The sequence below is a fragment of the Pelophylax lessonae genome, assembly GCF_965119305.1.
Source record: "Pelophylax lessonae genome assembly, chromosome: 7".
Taxonomy (NCBI): Eukaryota; Metazoa; Chordata; class Amphibia; order Anura; family Ranidae; genus Pelophylax; species Pelophylax lessonae.
The window spans coordinates 228232046-228249794 of record NC_138774.1 but is presented as its reverse complement, the minus strand read 5'-3'; the positions used below and the strand labels follow the sequence as shown (position 1 = coordinate 228249794).

At 46.0% G+C, this 17749-nt stretch overlaps 1 protein-coding gene across 1 annotated transcript in view; it reads left to right on the top strand.

Annotated features, from left to right (window-relative positions):
• ITIH6 (inter-alpha-trypsin inhibitor heavy chain family member 6) overlaps positions 1 to 17749 on the top strand; it is a 106698-nt gene that overhangs the window by 64439 nt on the left and 24510 nt on the right. The window contains exons 5-9 of the mRNA XM_082263922.1: positions 1277 to 1524; positions 9947 to 10116; positions 10212 to 10328; positions 11856 to 12027; positions 14378 to 15931. Of these exons, the coding sequence (XP_082120048.1) occupies positions 1277 to 1524; positions 9947 to 10116; positions 10212 to 10328; positions 11856 to 12027; positions 14378 to 15931 (2261 nt within the window). The remainder of the gene's footprint in view (positions 1 to 1276; positions 1525 to 9946; positions 10117 to 10211; positions 10329 to 11855; positions 12028 to 14377; positions 15932 to 17749) is intronic.

Sequence of the window (17749 nt, the reverse complement as noted above, 5' to 3'; positions counted from 1 at the left end):
GCTTCCCGAGGGCTCCAAGCACTCCACCAGACAACGTAAGCACTTCAGACTCCACGAACCGCCGCAGCTTGGTTAGGGTCTTGGCATCTCCTACCCACCTTGAACCTACGACAAGGCTCCAGGTTCCTGTGGGTGAACCTCTCTTTCCCCAGAGAGTGCAGCACGAACAAGCTCTTACACAAGCTCTTACAAGAGCTCAGTGATTATCCAAGGGAGTATGGAGGACATAGCAATCCCTTGCAGCAGATTCCCCCAATAAGAGACAAAACTCTAGATTGAGGGTGAGAACTCTAAACAACTTTATTGAACAAGACTTATATACAGAATTTGGAACATCCCGCCCCCAACAACTGCTTTCCTATTGGTCAATTGTAAAGTACCTGTGGTCTCCTTCAGGTCCTCCTTAGCCATGCAAATGAGGACTTGAAAATGAGTCAGCAGGGATTGGTGCAATAGCTTGACCAGAAGGACTGCCATGTGCAATGAGACAGAAGCCCCCAGGGGGCAATCAATGTACACAATAGCCAGACACAGAACAATGGGAGGTCATTAGCACTTACAATGAGACAGAGCAATACACATTCCCAATACACAAACAAAAGGAAAATCTTGCTGACATTGAAAGATATGTAATATGCAAAGCATTTAGGAATTACAGATTTCATGGCAAATGGGAATAAATCTTAATATTTCTATATGGAGATATTGCTGGCAAATATGAAGCAATCCAAACCATTACTTATCTGTCTTTAAATTCCAGTGATGGTGAATACCATCACAATATGGATCTGTGAAGGAGGGCCTCCCATGGGTTTTGAACAAGGGTAATTTGCAAGACCAACCAAAGCATAGCGCTCTGGGGCAGGTCCACCAAACCTCAAAAAGCTTTGTATTTTATACATGGCTTCCTCTGATTGGCTGAGGTGGAGATTGTGATTCATAAAATACAATGCTTCCTGCAAATGGCTGAGCAGACCTCAGCCTGACTCAATTTTGTGCAGGAAATGGGATGGGAAGTTCTGTACCCCTGCCGTAACACATCGCTGATGCTACATACACATACACATATCCAAACAAACTAAAGTTAAATAAAATATGAACCTAGGCTTGAAGACTCAAAAGCTTTGAAATTCCACTAAATTCAATTAGCCAACCTAAAGTACTTTCTGACTGAAGCCCTTCTAACAAATATCTGATTTGTCAGACGTTCAATCAAATTCTGCAGTCAACTTATATAACATTGTACATAAATGTGTCTGACTTAACATCACCACAGGGACAGAGAGACAGAGAAGTTCCGTGTTTCAGTCAATGTGGAGGCCGAAGGGGAAATAACCTTTGATCTCACCTATGAAGAGCTGCTGAGAAGACAACTGGGGAAATATGAGCATGCTGTCAGTCTGAGGCCCGGTCAGATAGTCCAGAACCTCACTGTGCAGGTGACAATCTCTGAAAGGACTGGGATAGAGTACGTCCGGGTGTTGCCTCTACGTACCAGCCGACTGATCACCAACTCTGTTCGAGGTATGTGTGGAGTACTGGAAAGGGCAAAGACCAGTTATGTTTTGTAAGTATTTAAAAGATCACAAAGCATTAAATTCTCCCCATTTTTTGTCAGAGGGCAAAGTAATTACCCAAAACTTTTTTTATTTTTTTTGGGGGGGGGGGGGAGGGGTGCTTGTTAGTTTATTTATTCCCTGGCTTCTTATGGACAGGTTGCAACACACTATTCCCAATAGACATAGTCCTGTAGAAATAGCTGTGCATATATGTGGGTGCTGAAGTGACCATAGGCTGGAACCGTAACTGGTCAGAATGAGAAAATGTCATCAGCACGCCATGAATCTCCAGAAAGTGTCCAAACCTTTATTCAGCGATCACATCATTACAGCAAATAACAATGTTTAAGAGCCTCACAGACCCCTTCATCGGGCACATGGCCTAGGAGGCTCCGAAATGTTGCTATTTTAGACAGGTTGAACACATCAAGGGTCAGTGTCTCACCAACGGGAGCACCACATCACTAAATATATGTGATTACAGAACACGAATGGAAAGGTGGATTTTATTGGTCCCCAATGAACTTTACAGCACAAGTATAAAAATCAAACATTTATTTGATAGCAAAACAAAAATAACAAAAGATTCAGATACCACTTCTTTCTGATAAAAGTAAGGGGGACAATCCAAAAGGTATCCAACATGTTTCAGGGGTCCGAGAGCACAGGCCTGATCAGCAGCTGGTTTGGCAGCAACCCGCCTGCTGATGACAAGGTTTGTGATTGCAATAACACTGGCAAAACATTAAAGGTCCAGTTAACATTTAGTTTATTTACATTGTTGTCAATCAAGCTGTCACATACCTTGGTTGGAAGCCGAGTTGACGAGAGGGCTTCCCTTGCTGTTCTGGTCCAAGCACCCCGGAATATGGTAACAGAGGTACAAGGCTCAAAGAAGCATGGGTGCCGATAGCTTGATAGAAGGTGACTGCCATGATCAGGAATGTAGCCAAGGTGAGCCAGGGACATACATCCTTAGACAGCAGCGTGGTCAGGAGGCAGGCCGGGGTTGTTAACAGGGAAATCAAAAACGAAGAGATTTCCAGTCACAACCTGTTAACAGGGAAGCAGGCAGAGCAAGGTTCATTACCAAGCGGAGGTCAGCACCAGGAGGTCAGGCAGAAAATAGTCAGAGGCAAGCCAGGGTCAGAATCCACAGAGCAAGGTTAGGAACAGACCTGGATCAGCAATGGAAGAACACAGGAACACAGCTAAGGGGAAGCTGAAGAACTTCCAGCAGGGACTACTTCAAATAGGCCATTTGGCGCCAATGCACGAAGACATGTACACAGAAATGTGCCTACATATCAGTGTACGCTGAGCTCATCTGTGTGCTGGTACATGGACACAAGCATTAGCAGCAGGGGGAATGAGAATTAGCTGCATAAGAACTAGCATTAGCTGAACTAGCTTCCTGACACAAGCCTTTGAAACGCTGAAATGCGTTGACTACTTTATGGATTGTCTCCCTGACTTTTATGTGAATCAAGTTGTATCTGGTCTTCTTAACAGTCGTTTGGCGCTTCAATTTTAACTCTTGTTACACTCCAAGGGCTTATTAAAAAGTCTCTGAAACAAACTTCATTTGTTTTGGATAGAATGGTAAGCACTTGGAAGCCCTGCTTGGTTTTGTTTGCTGTCTGTCCTTGTTAAGATATTTGTGCTGTCACTGGGTCTGAAAGTGAGGGACAAGACCAAGTTTTGAGCTGTTACCAGAAGATAGAATAAAGGAAAAGTCTTCTAATTGGGACGCCTGTATTGATGACAGTGGAGGGGATGGATTCCCTTTCCGTTTCTGTTGTGTCCACAGGCCAGAAAGAGAAGGAAATCCTTTAAATGTAACACAGATGGAAATAAAATATCAAACATTTTTTCTCTTACGTCCTCCGACAGTCGCCGCCTCTTCATATTCGTCACTAATGGGGTTATTGACCTTTGCTCCGTAGGAGTAGCTAGGCAACAGAATATATTAATATCAAAGCTTTTTGCATATCCCACCCCCAGGGGGTGGTCCCCTCAGTCAATACCTCCCCGCTTCCTGCATACCAACCCAGTTTCATATGCCTAGCTCAGGAGTACGCAGGCTGTTCCTGTGCTGGGGCTCTTAGTCTCAGCCACTTTTCTCTTTTTTTTTATTTTATTTGAAGTTTTTTCTCTTTCTTTTACTTAGCTGTTTATTTTCAGCGTTAGTTAGTTCTTCTGATGAAGATGATCGTGCGGAGCTGGGTCTCAGTCTGGCCACCCTGGATCCCAGGGCTCAGGGCCAGGGGCTTCCCAGCCTGCCATCGAGCGTTCAGCTTAGGTTTTGCCCTGGCACATTGAACGACCCACCCCTGTTCGCTGCAGGGATGCTATCGGTGAGGTGGCTACCTCACTGGACGCCATTGCGGTTTCGCACCGCACCTCCACTGCGTCATGCTTGCGACACTCCCTGTCCTCAGTACTGCGGTTTGGTCGCTGGAGCAGGCTCCCCACGCCATCCGGACTGGTAAGTGTATCTCTATGTGGGGACCTGTCTTTTTTGGGTGTCAGTCTGGGACTGTGTGACCCTGCATGTCTGTGTGGCTGCTGTGCTCCCTGTCAGCTCCTGTGTGCACTTGCTGCCTGTGTGTGGGCTGTGAGGGGGGGGCTCTCCCGCTCTGCTGGGTGTCATATGAAGCAGTGAGATTTTAGACATGCTGTGCGGCAATCGCTGCGGCGATCCGCCATTTTTTCTGGGGCAAAAATTATGGTGTTCTCTTTGCCCAGGGTTTTGTCCTCAGCCGAGCGGCCATGTTTGTGTAGCCTTGCAGGGGCTTCATAGGGGCGGTCAGTCTTGCATCACTTCCTTTTCCTCTGGGACAGCGATCGGTGGCAGCAGCCTGTGTGAGCTCTCCAGGTTTTATATCTTGTTTTTTCCTGTATTCCTTGCCCAGTTTCTTATCCCTGTGGGGGTCAGTGTGTTCAGTGGGTGCGGTGGGCAGCGCTCGCTGCGATCTTAAAGGGGCAGTACCCTTTATTAATTTTTTTGCTGGGGCATGGATTCTCAGGATTGCAAGTTTCCTCCCACCCTGGTGGGGGGCCAAGGGGCTGCTGCTTCCCCCGAGGGGGCTGATCTGGCCACTATTGTGGCTAACTTAGCTGCTCAGGTGCAGATGTTGGTGGCTGATCGATCCACAAAACGGCCCAGGGTGTCTATTTCCTCTGATTCAGAGGGCGATGGGGCTGCTATGGCTGGAGTGCCCTTCTCAGGGTCTCACTCATCCCTAGACCTTGTGGGGTCTGACGAGGAGGCTGAGGTGGAAGGGGTTGATAATTCTCCCCCTGGCTCGTCCGAAGAGCTTGCACTCATGGATGAGTTAGTTGCTTCTATCAAGCAAACGCTGCATTTGCAGGATGAACCATGTCCTCCTGCTTTGATGTCCTCTTATGGGACGCAGAGGAAACGCAAAACATCACAGGTTTTTCCTTGCTCTACGGAATTTCAGCGCGCGGTTGATGAGCAATGGCGCAATTTAAAGAAGCCTTTTGCTGTGCCGAGTAGGTTCAAACTGCGTTATCCCTTTACACCAGCTACTGATGAGCGTTGGTGTGTGCCGCTTCAGGTGGATCACGCGGTGGCGATTTTGAATAAATCAACTGCGATCCCTGCTGAGGATACCCCGGTGTTCCGGGACCCGACGGACAGGAGATTGGAATCTCTGGCCCGTCATGCCTATACGGTTGCTGGCTCTATGCTGAAGCCTATTTTTGCTTCCATTATGGCAGCCCAGGCTATTGCGGATTGGACGCAGGTGCTCAAGCGCACTCTGGTGGCTGACTCTGCCCCGCCGACAACTTTGGCTATGGTGGATCAGATTCATCAGGGTGTCATGTGTTTGTGTGATGCGGACTTGGATTTAGTCCCTTTGGCGGCGCGCCTTTCTAGCGTGGCGGTCTTGAACCGTCGCCTGATATGGTTGAAATGTTGGTCGGTTGACCAATCTTCTCGCAAGACTCTGGCAAACTTGCCCTACGCGGGATCTCGCCTTTTTGGCGAATCTTTGGATACTCTGATAAAGAGTATTTCTGGGGGTAAGAGCACTCTCTTGCCCCAATCTCACAAGAATAAGTTTGTTCGCGGTAAGAAGAATGCTTCGTTTAGGCCCTCTCAGGGGTCTTTTCGTGCCTTTCGGTCGCACTATAAGGGCAAGCCCTTCAAAGGCCAAGGCTCCCAGAAGAAGCCGTGGGCGGGTAAGCAGAAGTCCGGCCAGTCCGGATCTGCTGCCCATAACAATGCGGCCTGAAGGGGCGCCCTCACCCGTTTCTGGGGAGGGGGGACGTTTGCTCGGTTTTCTTCAACCCTGGCTGGACCGCATTCGGGACAGGTGGGTTCAGGAAATCGTTCGATCTGGTTACAAGATCGAGTTTCTCTCTCGGCCGGCGGGCAGGTTTTTCCCCTCAAACCTTCAGCTGACTCCGGAGCGCTTGCAGGATCTGCACCTGGCGGTGCGGGACCTGCGGGCCCAGGGAGTGGGGTTTCCGGTGCCTCATCGGGACAGATTTCGGGGGTTCTATTCCAATCTGTTCACTGTGCCCAGAAAGGAGGGCAAGGTACGTCCGATTCTGGACTTGAAAGCTCTGAACCGCTTTGTGCGGGTTCGCAAGTTACGCATGGAATCCCTGCGCTCGGTGGTGGCTGCCCTGGTTCCGGGGGAATTCATGGCCTCCATCGACTTGAAGGATGCGTACCTACACATCCCCATTTTCGAGGGTCACCAGAGGTACCTTCGATTTGCCATTGCGGAGGATCATTATCAATTTGTGGTGTTACCCTTCGGTCTCGCTTCGGTTCCGCGGGTTTTCACCAAGGTGCTTGCGCCGGTTCTGGCTTTGCTGAGGGCCCAGGGCATTTCTGTCCTGGGGTATCTGGACGATATCCTGATTCGGTCCGCGACCAGTCAGGGTCTAGTGAACGACCTGTCCATCACGATGCAGACTCTGCAGGAATTCTGCTGGACGATAAATTTTCCAAAGTCGACGTTGTGTCCGTCGGTTCGTCTTCCCTACCTGGGGATGATTCTGGACTCTGTTCAGGCGAAGGTCTTCCTGCCGGAAGACAAGCTTCGGACACTTCAGTGCGAAGTCAGGTCCCTCAGGGACAATCAGTGCTCGTCCCTCCGGACGTACATGAGGTGTCCGGGATTGATGGTTTCGGCCTTCGAGGCGATTCCCTTCGCCCAGTTTCACACACGGGAGCTTCAGGCGGAGGTCCTTGCCAAGTGGGACGGGCGTCCGCAATCTCTGGATCTGCGGCTGTCGTTAAGCCATCTCACCCGAAGGGGTCTTTTGTGGTGGCTCCAGTCCCCGGCAGTGTCGGGGGGGCAAGTCCTTTTGTCCTTTGTCGTGGACGGTGATCACCACGGATGCCAGCCTGTCGGGCTGGGGTGGTGTTCTGGGCGTTTTGTCCGCCCAGGGAACTTGGTCGGAGGAGGAATCCTCCCTTACGATCAACATTCTGGAATTGCGAGCGATAAATCTCTGTCTTCTGCGTTGGACGGACAGGCTTCAGGGCCGTCCAGTTCGGGTGCAGACGGACAATGCCACAGCGGTGGCCTACATCAACCACCAAGGGGGCACCAGGAGTGCCCGGGTGGCTCGGGGAGTAGCCGACATTGTGTCTTGGGCCGAGATGCACGTCCCGGCGATATCTGCAGTTCACATTCCGGGGGTGGAAAACTGGCAGGCGGATTATCTGAGCCGCCAGACCCTGGACCAGGGAGAATGGTCCCTTCACCCGGATGTCTTCCAGATGTTGTGTGCGAAGTGGGGGTCCCCAGATGTGGACCTGTTCGCGTCTCGTCTAAATCACAAGGTGGAAAGGTTCGTGGCAAGGACGCGCGATCCTCGGGCAGACGCCTCGGACGAGTTAGTGACGCCCTGGCATCAGTATCGCCTGATGTATGCCTTTCCACCGATTCAACTGCTGTCCAGGTTCCTTCGCAGGTTGGCCTCGGAACCCGAAAACGGTGATTCTGGTGGCTCCAGACTGGCCTCGCCGGTCTTGGTACGCAGACCTCGTGAATCTGGCGGTCGACGCTCCGTGGCGTCTGCCTCTTCGAGAAGACCTTCTGTCTCAAGGACCGATATTCCATCCTGCTTTACAGTCGCTGGCTTTAACGGCCTGGCTGTTGAAAGCCAGGTCCTGAAGGATAGGGGTCTCTCCCCTGAGGTCATTCCCACTTTGATCAAGGCCAGGAAGGCCTCTTCAGGGAAGATTTACTACCGTACTTGGAAGGCGTATTTTGCCTGGTGTGAGTCCAGGGGTTATTCTCCTCGCTCATACTCGGTATCGAGAGCGTTGGCTTTCCTTCAAACGGGCGTGGACCAGCGTTTGGCGTTGGCCACGATTAAGGGTCAGATTTCTGCGCTGGCCGTTCTTTTTCAGCGTCCTGTGGCGTCTAACTCTTTGGTTAGCACCTTTGTTCAAGGGGTGCGACATTTGGTCCCTCCTAGGAGGGAGCCTTTGCCTCCATGGGATTTGAACCTTGTTCTGTCCGTGTTGCAACATGCTCCTTTTGAAAATATCAGGGAGATCTCATTGTCTTTGTTGTCCAAGAAGGTTGCCTTCTTAGTAGCGATTACTTCGGCTCGCAGGGTGTCGGAGCTGGCGGCCTTGTCCTGCAAGTCTCCGTATTTGGTGATTCACTTGGATAAGGTGGTCTTGCGACCTAACCCGTCTTTTCTTCCGAAGAGAATTTCTGAATTTCACCTCAATGAGGACATTGTCTTGCCTTCGCTTTGCGCGAAGCCTAAGCATCCAAAGGAGGTGGCCTTACATTCCTTGGATGTTGTTAGGGCGATCAGGGTTTACCTGTCATCGACTAAATCCTTTCGCAAGATTCTCTCTTTGTCCTTCCTGAGGGACCTCGGAAGGGCATGGCGGCGTCGGCTTCTACCATCGCCAAATGGATCAGACAGACCATTGAGCAGGCCTATGCTTTGAGGGGGAAGGTTCCTCCTGTGCCTGTGAAGGCGCACTCTACCAGATCTCTGAGTATGTCTTGGGCCTGTCATCATCGGGCTTCTGTGGCCCAGGTGTGTAAGGCGGCGACTTGGTCGTCCGTTCACACCTTCTAAAAATTTTACAGAGTGGATGTTCAGGCATCGGCAGATGCTTCCTTTGGCCGTAAAGTTCTTAGTGCGACAGTGCCTTAGGGTCCCTTGTTTGGGTCCTTGGCTGTTGGGGTATTTTTACCCCTAGGTTACTTGTTCTTTCCTAGGTTGTTGCTCCTGTTGGGCACGTTTTTTCCTGTTGCCCAGTTGGTTCTCTTACTTTGGTAAGGTTCCTTTCTCTGATGTGGGTATTGCGTTGCTTTAGGCGCGACTGCTTTTTTTCCCACCCCTCATGTCTACACTGCTTTGGGACGTCCCCATTAGTGACGAATATAAAGAGGCGGCGACTGTCGGAGGACGTAAGAGAAAACGGAATTTTTGTAAAATCTTACCTGTTAGTGCCGGTTCACACTTATGCGCTTGCGCTTGCAATGCGAATTTGCAGTGCGAGTTTCCCTTGTGTTTTTCAATAGTACCAGCGCGATTGTAATGAAAATTTTATTGCGTTGATTATGTTAATTAAGCTCAGGAGGGGTGGAGCTGAGGGGAAAATCAAACAAAAAATAAAAATTCGCACATAAGAATTCGCACATATCTGAACTGATAATGCGAGTCCAGACCGATTTACATTGATGTCTATGGAGACTAAATTCGCAACGCAACACTGTAAACTCGCACAAGACCCTTTTTATCATCGTATCACATTCGCATCTGGATCGCAACGCATAGATGTGAACGAGCGTCACAAATTCAATGAATTTTGTAAATGCATGCGATTGGAGACTATTTAGAACGCATCGCATTCGCAGTAAAAGCGCATAAGTGTGAACCGGCACTAAAAGTCCTCCGACAGTCACCGCCCCCGCCCCTCTTTTGGGGTTTGTTTATATACTCTACTGCTATTCTACTGAAACTGAGTTGGTATGCAGGAAGCGGGGAGGTATTGACTGAGGGGACCACCCCCTGGCGGTGGGATATGCAAAAAGCTTTGATATTAATATATTCTGTTGCCTAGCTACTCCTACGGAGAAAAGGTCAATAACCCCATTAGTGACGAATATGAAGAGGCGGCGACTGTCGGAGGACTCAGAGAAAGGAATTTTACAGTTAAGATTTTACAAAAATTCAGTTTTTATCATTTCCTACTCTATCCAAATTTATTTTTTTTAAAAAAATGTTGGTTTTAGATACATTTTGAAGTGTTTATTTGCCATACAAGCAGCCAACCTTTTAGATGGGGGTGAACCATTATGGATTTTCCATGTAATAAAAAAAAAAAGGTTTGTTGAACCCTTTATATGTATGTTTTACAGGGGAGACAAAAATGCCTCCATCCACAGAAGTAGAGAAAACCCCTCACTGTGCTCGAGTCACATTCAGTCCAACTCCAAAGGAACAAGCTGCCCAATCCAGTTCCGGCATTGCAGCAGATTTTGTTATCCAGTACGATGTAGCCTTGAAAGACCTTGCAGGAGATGTTCAGGTAGATGTGTGATATGTAACACACAAGGTGCTATTTATCACAGAGAGTTATAAACCTGTAATAATAATTCACCATTTCTCATGTCTGCAACCTAGATATACAATGGATATTTTGTTCATTACTTCGCTCCACGAGGACTTCCAACCATCCAGAAAAATGTTATCTTTGTTATTGATGTCAGCGGGTCAATGTTTGGCACTAAGATTAAACAGGTGAGTCCATCTGTGGCACGTTGAGTTCAGTTGTTGAAGTAAACCTGGCACCTATGAAAAACAGCATAATACTTTGTACAAACTACACAAGTCAGCAAATTGAATCTAGATATGAGCAGACACAAAATGTAACTAAATATACAGTACAATCGAACTGTGCTGAAGACCAAATGGCATCTGTTTTGGTGACAACTGTAAAAATTTGGCTTTTCTATCACATGGTCCCAATAACAATGGTCACTGGGGCACATAGAATATATACTCTATGGGTATGATTTAGTAAAACTGGAAAGTACAAAATCTGGTGCAGTTCTGCATAGGAACCAATCATCTTCCAGGTTTTTTTTTGTCAGTTTAACCACGTTACTACCGGAGGATTTTGCTGTCTTACGTCCAGGCCACTTTTTGCGATTCGGCGCTGTGGAACTTTAACTGACAATTGCACGGTCGTGCGACGCCGTACCCAAACAAAATTTACGTCCTTTTTTTCCCACAAACAGAGCTTTCTTTTGGTGGTATGTGATCACCTGTGCGATTTTTACTTTTTGCGCTATAAACAAAAAAATAGCGTTTATTTTGAAAAAATAACAATATTTTTAACATTTTTTTATATGAAATTCCCCCCCAAAAAATGTAAAAATCAAATTTTTTTTAAAATTTTTGGCCAATTTGTTTTCTGCTACCTATGTTTGGTAAAAGAAAATCACAATAAGCGTATTTTGATTGGTTTGCGCAAAAGTTATTGCGTTTAGGGAAAGATTTCTCTCATTTTTGGTGTTTTTTTTTTAACGCGTAATGGCAGTGATCTTGGTGTCAGTAGGAGGAATAGTGCCCCATCATTGGTGTCAGTGGGAGGAATAGTGCCTCATCACTGGTGTCAGTGGGAGGAATAGTGCCTCATCACTGGTGTCAGTGGGAGGAATAGTGCGCCATCATTGGTATCAATGGGAGGAATAGGGCTTCATCATTGGTCTCAGTGGGAGGAATAGTATCCCATCACTGGTGTCAGTGGGAGGAATAGTGCCTCATCACTGGTGTCAGTGGGAGGAATAGTGGGCCATCATTGGTATCAATGAGAGGAATAGGGCTTCATCATTGGTCTCAGTGGGAGGAATAGTGTCCCATCATTGGTGTCAGTGGGAGGAATAGTGCCCCATCATTAGTATCAATGAGAGGTATAGGGCTTCATGATTGACCTCAGTCGGAGGAATAGTGTCCCATCATTGGTGTCAGTGGGAGGAATAGTCCCCCAAGTTCCAGATAAAGGCAAACAAAGGGCCCATCTGGCCCGTGGACTTTAGTCAGCATCATTTAACACCTAATTTCTCCTAACAATAGAAACTTGACAGAGATTCTAATCCTTCCCCGACAAACTAAAAGTTCTTCCTAAACATTACTGTGATTGCCTTTCTTATGGGTCTTTAATAAAACTGTATAATTGCAGAAGTAGAAGACAACGGTTAACTGTACAATTAGTCATCTCTGCACCCAGACAAGTAACAAAATACATTATAATTATCCTTTCAGACAAAGAGTGCTATGTACGTCATCTTAAATGACCTCCACAGAGATGACCACTTTAACATCATTACCTTCTCAGATGTAGTGCAAGTGTGGAGACCCGGAACTTCCATCCAGGCCACAGCTCAGAATATCAAGAGTGCAAAAGAGTATGTGAGCAAGATTGAAGCTGATGGATGTAAGTGAGACTATGTTACTAAGCTGCTTATGTATTATAGAGCTATTTTAAGTGTTATTCTGTTACTAAAATGAAAAATAAAGGACATTAATCAAGACATTAATGCTAAGTAAAAACCCCTGTAACGTTCATGTACAGTATATGGCCCAAGGTTTGAGAACCATTACCTGACCATTACACTGATCAGAGCTTGTTGGATATCTTCTTCCAAAACCAAAAATATGGAGCTGCCCTCCCTCCCCTCACTCTTACTCGCCCCCCCCTATTCTTTTTACCAACCTCAACTCTTTTAGGAAGGCTTTCCACAAGATTTCGGAGGGTCTCTGTGGCAATTTGTGCCCATTTGTGGGGTCTGGTACTGGTGTTAAATGATCGCAATCTACTGTATATTTTAGTTCATCTCAAAGGTGTTTCGGTATGGTTAAGAGTAGGGCTCTGTGCAGGTCACCCTAGTTCCTTTACATCAAACTCATTAATCCATGTGGTTACAAAGCTATCTTTGTGCACACGGGCAGTGTCATGCACCTTCTAACTACGTGTTTTAACCCCTAAAAACCCACACCACCACACTGCAAGTGCATGCATTGCACACGGTTAAGGGATGGTTGCACCACAGCCCTACTCAGTGGAATGGGTCTCATTAATCAGATGATATTGCCAAATACAATAGAGGGGGTTTGTTTTTGTTGCCTAGTGATGTAAAGCATCGCGCCGACAGCATGTGTACACCCCCAGCTTAAAGGGGAGTGGTAGAAACCGGGCTCAGTTGTGTGTTTTTAGCACTCCTCCAGCGCAAGTGTAAACATAACCTCAAAGTAAATGTAGAGAGCCTTGATAGAGAAAAAGTGTTTCAAGTTAAATACATTTCAACCTGCTTTCAATCATGAAAACTATCAAATAGCTAAGGTAACCAACCAATGCTACTGGCTGTATAAACATATATAAGGTTTGGCGGTAGATTGTCTTGATCTTTTTGATCTTTTTTGCAAATTAAAGTGTTTGGACTTGGGAGAAATAAACAAATAAATGACACATTAAAAAGGAAAAGGGGGTCCAATATTTTATTATATTAATTATCTCGGTCTTTTCCTACTTCCTTCTCTCTATTACCCATCACCAACTCTGACCACTAAGTTCCAATATACTTCATTCAATGTTAATTTCTTGCCTCCATCACTCTCTCTCTTAGTATATAAGCATTTTTTCACCAATAGATCGATATCTAGAGTCTTAGATGTGAAATATAAAAATAAAATCAGAGAAAAAAAAAGGGAAAAATAAAATCCCCTCATATTCTAGTTTTACAATTTGTATACACCCAATTAGGTGATAACAAGCTTTTTCCTGTGCTGTTAAGGATTTCTCTATATATAGAGCCCATCATTGATTCCTTTTCTTCAAATTTTGCTCCCCCATCACCTATTTTAATTCATATTCTCTAAGTAAAGCAAGTTCTTTATATCTCCCTTTCCAAAGTTAGGGCAATGGGTTGAGCCATTCTATAAGTATGCACCTTCTTGCTGTTATTAGACAAATGTGGACCCATTCTGTATTATATTTTTCTGACTGTCCCATTGACGCTGTCTCCCAGTAGCTAAACAAAACTAACATTGGGTCTTCCGGAATGCTGTAACCACAGATCCTAGATGCATAGTTTAGTGTTTGCTTCCAAAAATAATTAACTAAGGGACAATACCAAAAATAGTGTGCTAATATGTCCTTGTTTTCTCCGCATTTTGGACAACTGTGGTTGAGTACCATCTGCGGGTCATAACCTTGAACTGGTATATATGCATTATCTTTAAATGCGTCTCTTGCCATACTTCATTTATTATGATGTTACAAACCCTTCGGTATCCCTGAAGTATTTTAAAAGGTTTTGTTGTCCACCTGAAAATCCTGGGACAATTTTTGGATATTAGATCTACCTAGATCAAAAGCTGTAAGCCTAGCCAAGTATGGATAAATGACAGATATAGATAAATTTCTTCTAGAGTGTCCAAACAGGAGGTAAACATGTCCCGTATAGAATGCAATGTAATATTCTTCCAGTATGAGGACACTTGCAAAGCATAAAAATAATCCGAAGGGGGACTATGGAATTTCTGCCCCTTTTAGCTGACAGCACATCCAAAACCGCTGGTGTATAGTACAGATATAACCAGAATATTTTCAGAATTCTTCGCTCTCATCAGTGCAAGATATGGCTTTACTGGCTCAATGGTGTTGGGCTTGTTGTGAGTAATTTGAAAATGACTTAAATTTACATTAACAATATAAAACGTGTATGAGATTTTAGTGATTGGGTTTATCTATACTTTAAGGGATCTAATGTTGTATATCTCTTTAGGGACAGATATTAATGCTGCAGTTCTGGCTGCTGCTTCTATCTTTAACAAGACATCAAGTAAACCAGAGAAAGGAGGCATCAAGCAGAAGATCCCTCTCATCATATTCCTGACAGATGGAGAGGCCACCTCAGGAGTAACATCTTCCACTCGCATCCTTGAAAATGCCCATAAAGCCCTTGGAGGAACCAACTCTCTTTTCTGCCTTGCATTTGGCGATGATGCCGACTACAACCTTATGCGCAGACTATCCCTTGAAAACCGTGGAATAGCACGTCGTATCTATGAACATTCTGATGCCACTCTGCAGCTAAAAGGATTTTACGATGAGATTGCCAGCCCTCTCCTCTTTGACATTGAATTGGCTTACCTTGGAGAAACGACCCAAAATGTGACACAGACCCTATTTCCCAATTATTTTGAGGGATCAGAGTTGGTTGTCACTGGCAAAGTAAAGCCTGGAGCCAAAAACCTTCAGGTTCGAATGACTGCACATGATCAGAAAGAGAAGCTAAGTCTAGAAAACGACATCTCTGTGGTGGATAACGCTACACAACCCAGCTTCGGGTGTTCAGGCAATGTGGATGAAATTCAGTGGTTTGTTCAGAGGCTTTGGGCCTACTTCACTATCCAGGATTTGTTGCAGGCTAGGATCAAAGCCAATGACACTGTAGCTCGAAAGATCCTGACAGAGAAAGCTACTAACTTATCTCTTAAATACAACTTTGTGACACCTGTTACTTCCCTCATAGTAGTGAAACCTGATGATCCAGAGGACCCCAAACAGACAACAGCTACAACTTCTGCTAATCCTAGCACTACAGCCACAACTTTAACTGCTACATCCCAGCGTGCTGTGACTACCTCTTCTCCAAGCACTACTTTCATAAAAGCCAAGATAACAACCACAGCCCGACCTACAAAACCAGCCACTAAAACCCCAAAGCCTTCAACAACAGCCAAGATAAGCACAACAAAGGCAACCACTTCTAAAGCAACAACTACCCAGATTACCAAAACCAGGGGTCAGCCTGGTGTAACGCAAGGATTGACAACGACAAACACTTTGGAAAAACTGACAACCATGGCTTCAGTTTCTGCTCCATCTTTGACAACTCTTTCAGTCATGCGTCACAATACTACTTTGCTTCCCACCAACACACTTCACCCAACCAGTTTGGTTCCAACAGGAACAACATTAACTAGGACAGAGAAAATTCCTAGCATTTACACCAGCTCCGAGAACCTAACTAATTCCTCGGTTTCAACCAGTGTTTCTACTGTCAATGTAACAGAAAGCACACACGAGGTAATGACTGGTAAAGTTTCTGTCTTTTCATATGAAAGCACATATACTCCTGGTGAAAGGTTTGTGGAAGGTGTAGAAGAGTCTCAGACTACAGTGCCACCTACATCTTTCCCAGTGAACCCCACTCACCTGAGGCTACTTATTCTTCCTGAGGACACTGAACTTTTACCTGGTACATTCTCATATCCAACTTTCGTGGAGTCACTTAACCCACCTCCTGTGTACAGCTACTTTGAAGAGATCACAGGTACCATACGTATTAAAGACTATGATTATGCTCTTTTTCTCCTTTTGATGGATAAAACAGAGAATTTTTGTAAGCTTATCAAGTGTCTTGTTCTTGATAGTTTGGCCAACTGTTGAGTAAATTTAATATAAATTAATGTAAATAGAAAGTAACGTTTACCAGCTCAAATTTTAGGCAGCAAATGACCGGTGCTGCTTGCACGTCCTTGTATGTGGTTCTAATTTCCCTCTTCTTTTGAAGTTGGGCAGAATGGAAAAACACCCCAACAGTTCGGATTTTCTGAATGTTCCAGAAAGAAAATGAAAATGCTTATAATGTAGAAAATATCGACTTTTCAATTTTGGTTTTGTGTATGTTGTATTTACAGTGAGGGAAAAAAGTATGTGATTCCCTGCTAATTTTGTATGTTTGCCCACTGACAAAGTAACGATCAGTCTATAATTTTAATGGTAGGTTTCTATTAAAAGTGAGAGACAAAAAAAAAAAATCCTGAAAAATGCATTTCAAAAAGTTATAATTTGATTTAGCATTGTAATGTGTGAAAAAAGTATTTGACACCCTCACAAAACATGACTTTGTAGTTGGTGACAAAACTCTTGTTGGCAATCACAGACGTCAGACCTTTCTTTTAGTTGGCCATCAGGTTTGCACACATCTCAGGAGGGATTTTGTCCTACTTCTCTTTGCAGATCCTCTCCAAGTCATTAAGGTTTTGAGGCTGACGTTTGGTAACTCGAACCTTCAGCTCCCTCCACATATTTTCTATGGGATTAAGGTCTGGAGACTGGCTAGGCCACTCCAGGACCTTAATGTGCTGCTTCATGAGCCACTCCTTTGTTGCCTTGGCCGTGTGCTTTGGGTCATTGTCATGCTGGAATACCCATCCAAGACCCATTTTCAATGCCCTGGCTGAGGGAAGGAGGTTCTCACCCAATATTTGACGGTACATGGCCCCGTCCATTGTTCCTTTTGATGCGGTGAAGTCCTGAAAAATACCCCCAAAGCATAATGTTTCTATCTCCATGTTTGATGGTGGGGACGGTGTTCTTGGGATCCTGGGCAGCATTCCTCCTCCCCCAAACACAGCGATTCAAGTTGATGCCAAAGAGCTTGATTTTGGTCTCATCTGACCACAACACTTTCACTCAGTTCTCCTCTGAATCATTCATATGTAAATTAGCAAACTTCAGACAGGCCTGTACATGTGCTGTCTTGAGCAGGGGGACCTTGCGGGAGCTGCGGGATTTCAGTCCTTCATAGCGTAGTGTGCAGTGGCGGCCGGTGTGTTGGGGGCGCAGGGGCGCCGCCTCCCTATCCATGCGTCGGGCCCCCTAATCTACATGCGGGGGGGTCTAATAGGCTTCATAAAAGGGTGGACCCGGGGCGCAAAGCAGTGTGCCCCGAGTCCACCCATTGTGTGACAATAGCGAATGAAAATTCGCTATTGTCACACAGATCCTCCTCCTGGCCAATCAGGAAGCGGGTCCGAGACCCGCTTCCTGATTGCCCGAAAAGGCAAAACCATGCCATTGGCCGAGGAGGAGGCGGGAGGACTCAAGGAGACGCCGGGGGACTGAGGAGAAGCAGCCGCTGCAGCTAAGTGCCCTGGTCTCAGGGGGCATTGAAAGGGGGCACGCTGATCTCTCTGCATTGAAAGGGGGCGCGCTGGTCATTCTGCATTGAAAGGGGGCACACTGATCTCTCTGCATTGAAGGGGGCACACTGATCTCTCTGCATTGAATGGGGGCACACTGATCTCTCTGCATTGAATGGGGTCACGCTGGTCATTCTGCATTGAAAGGGGGCACGCTGATCATT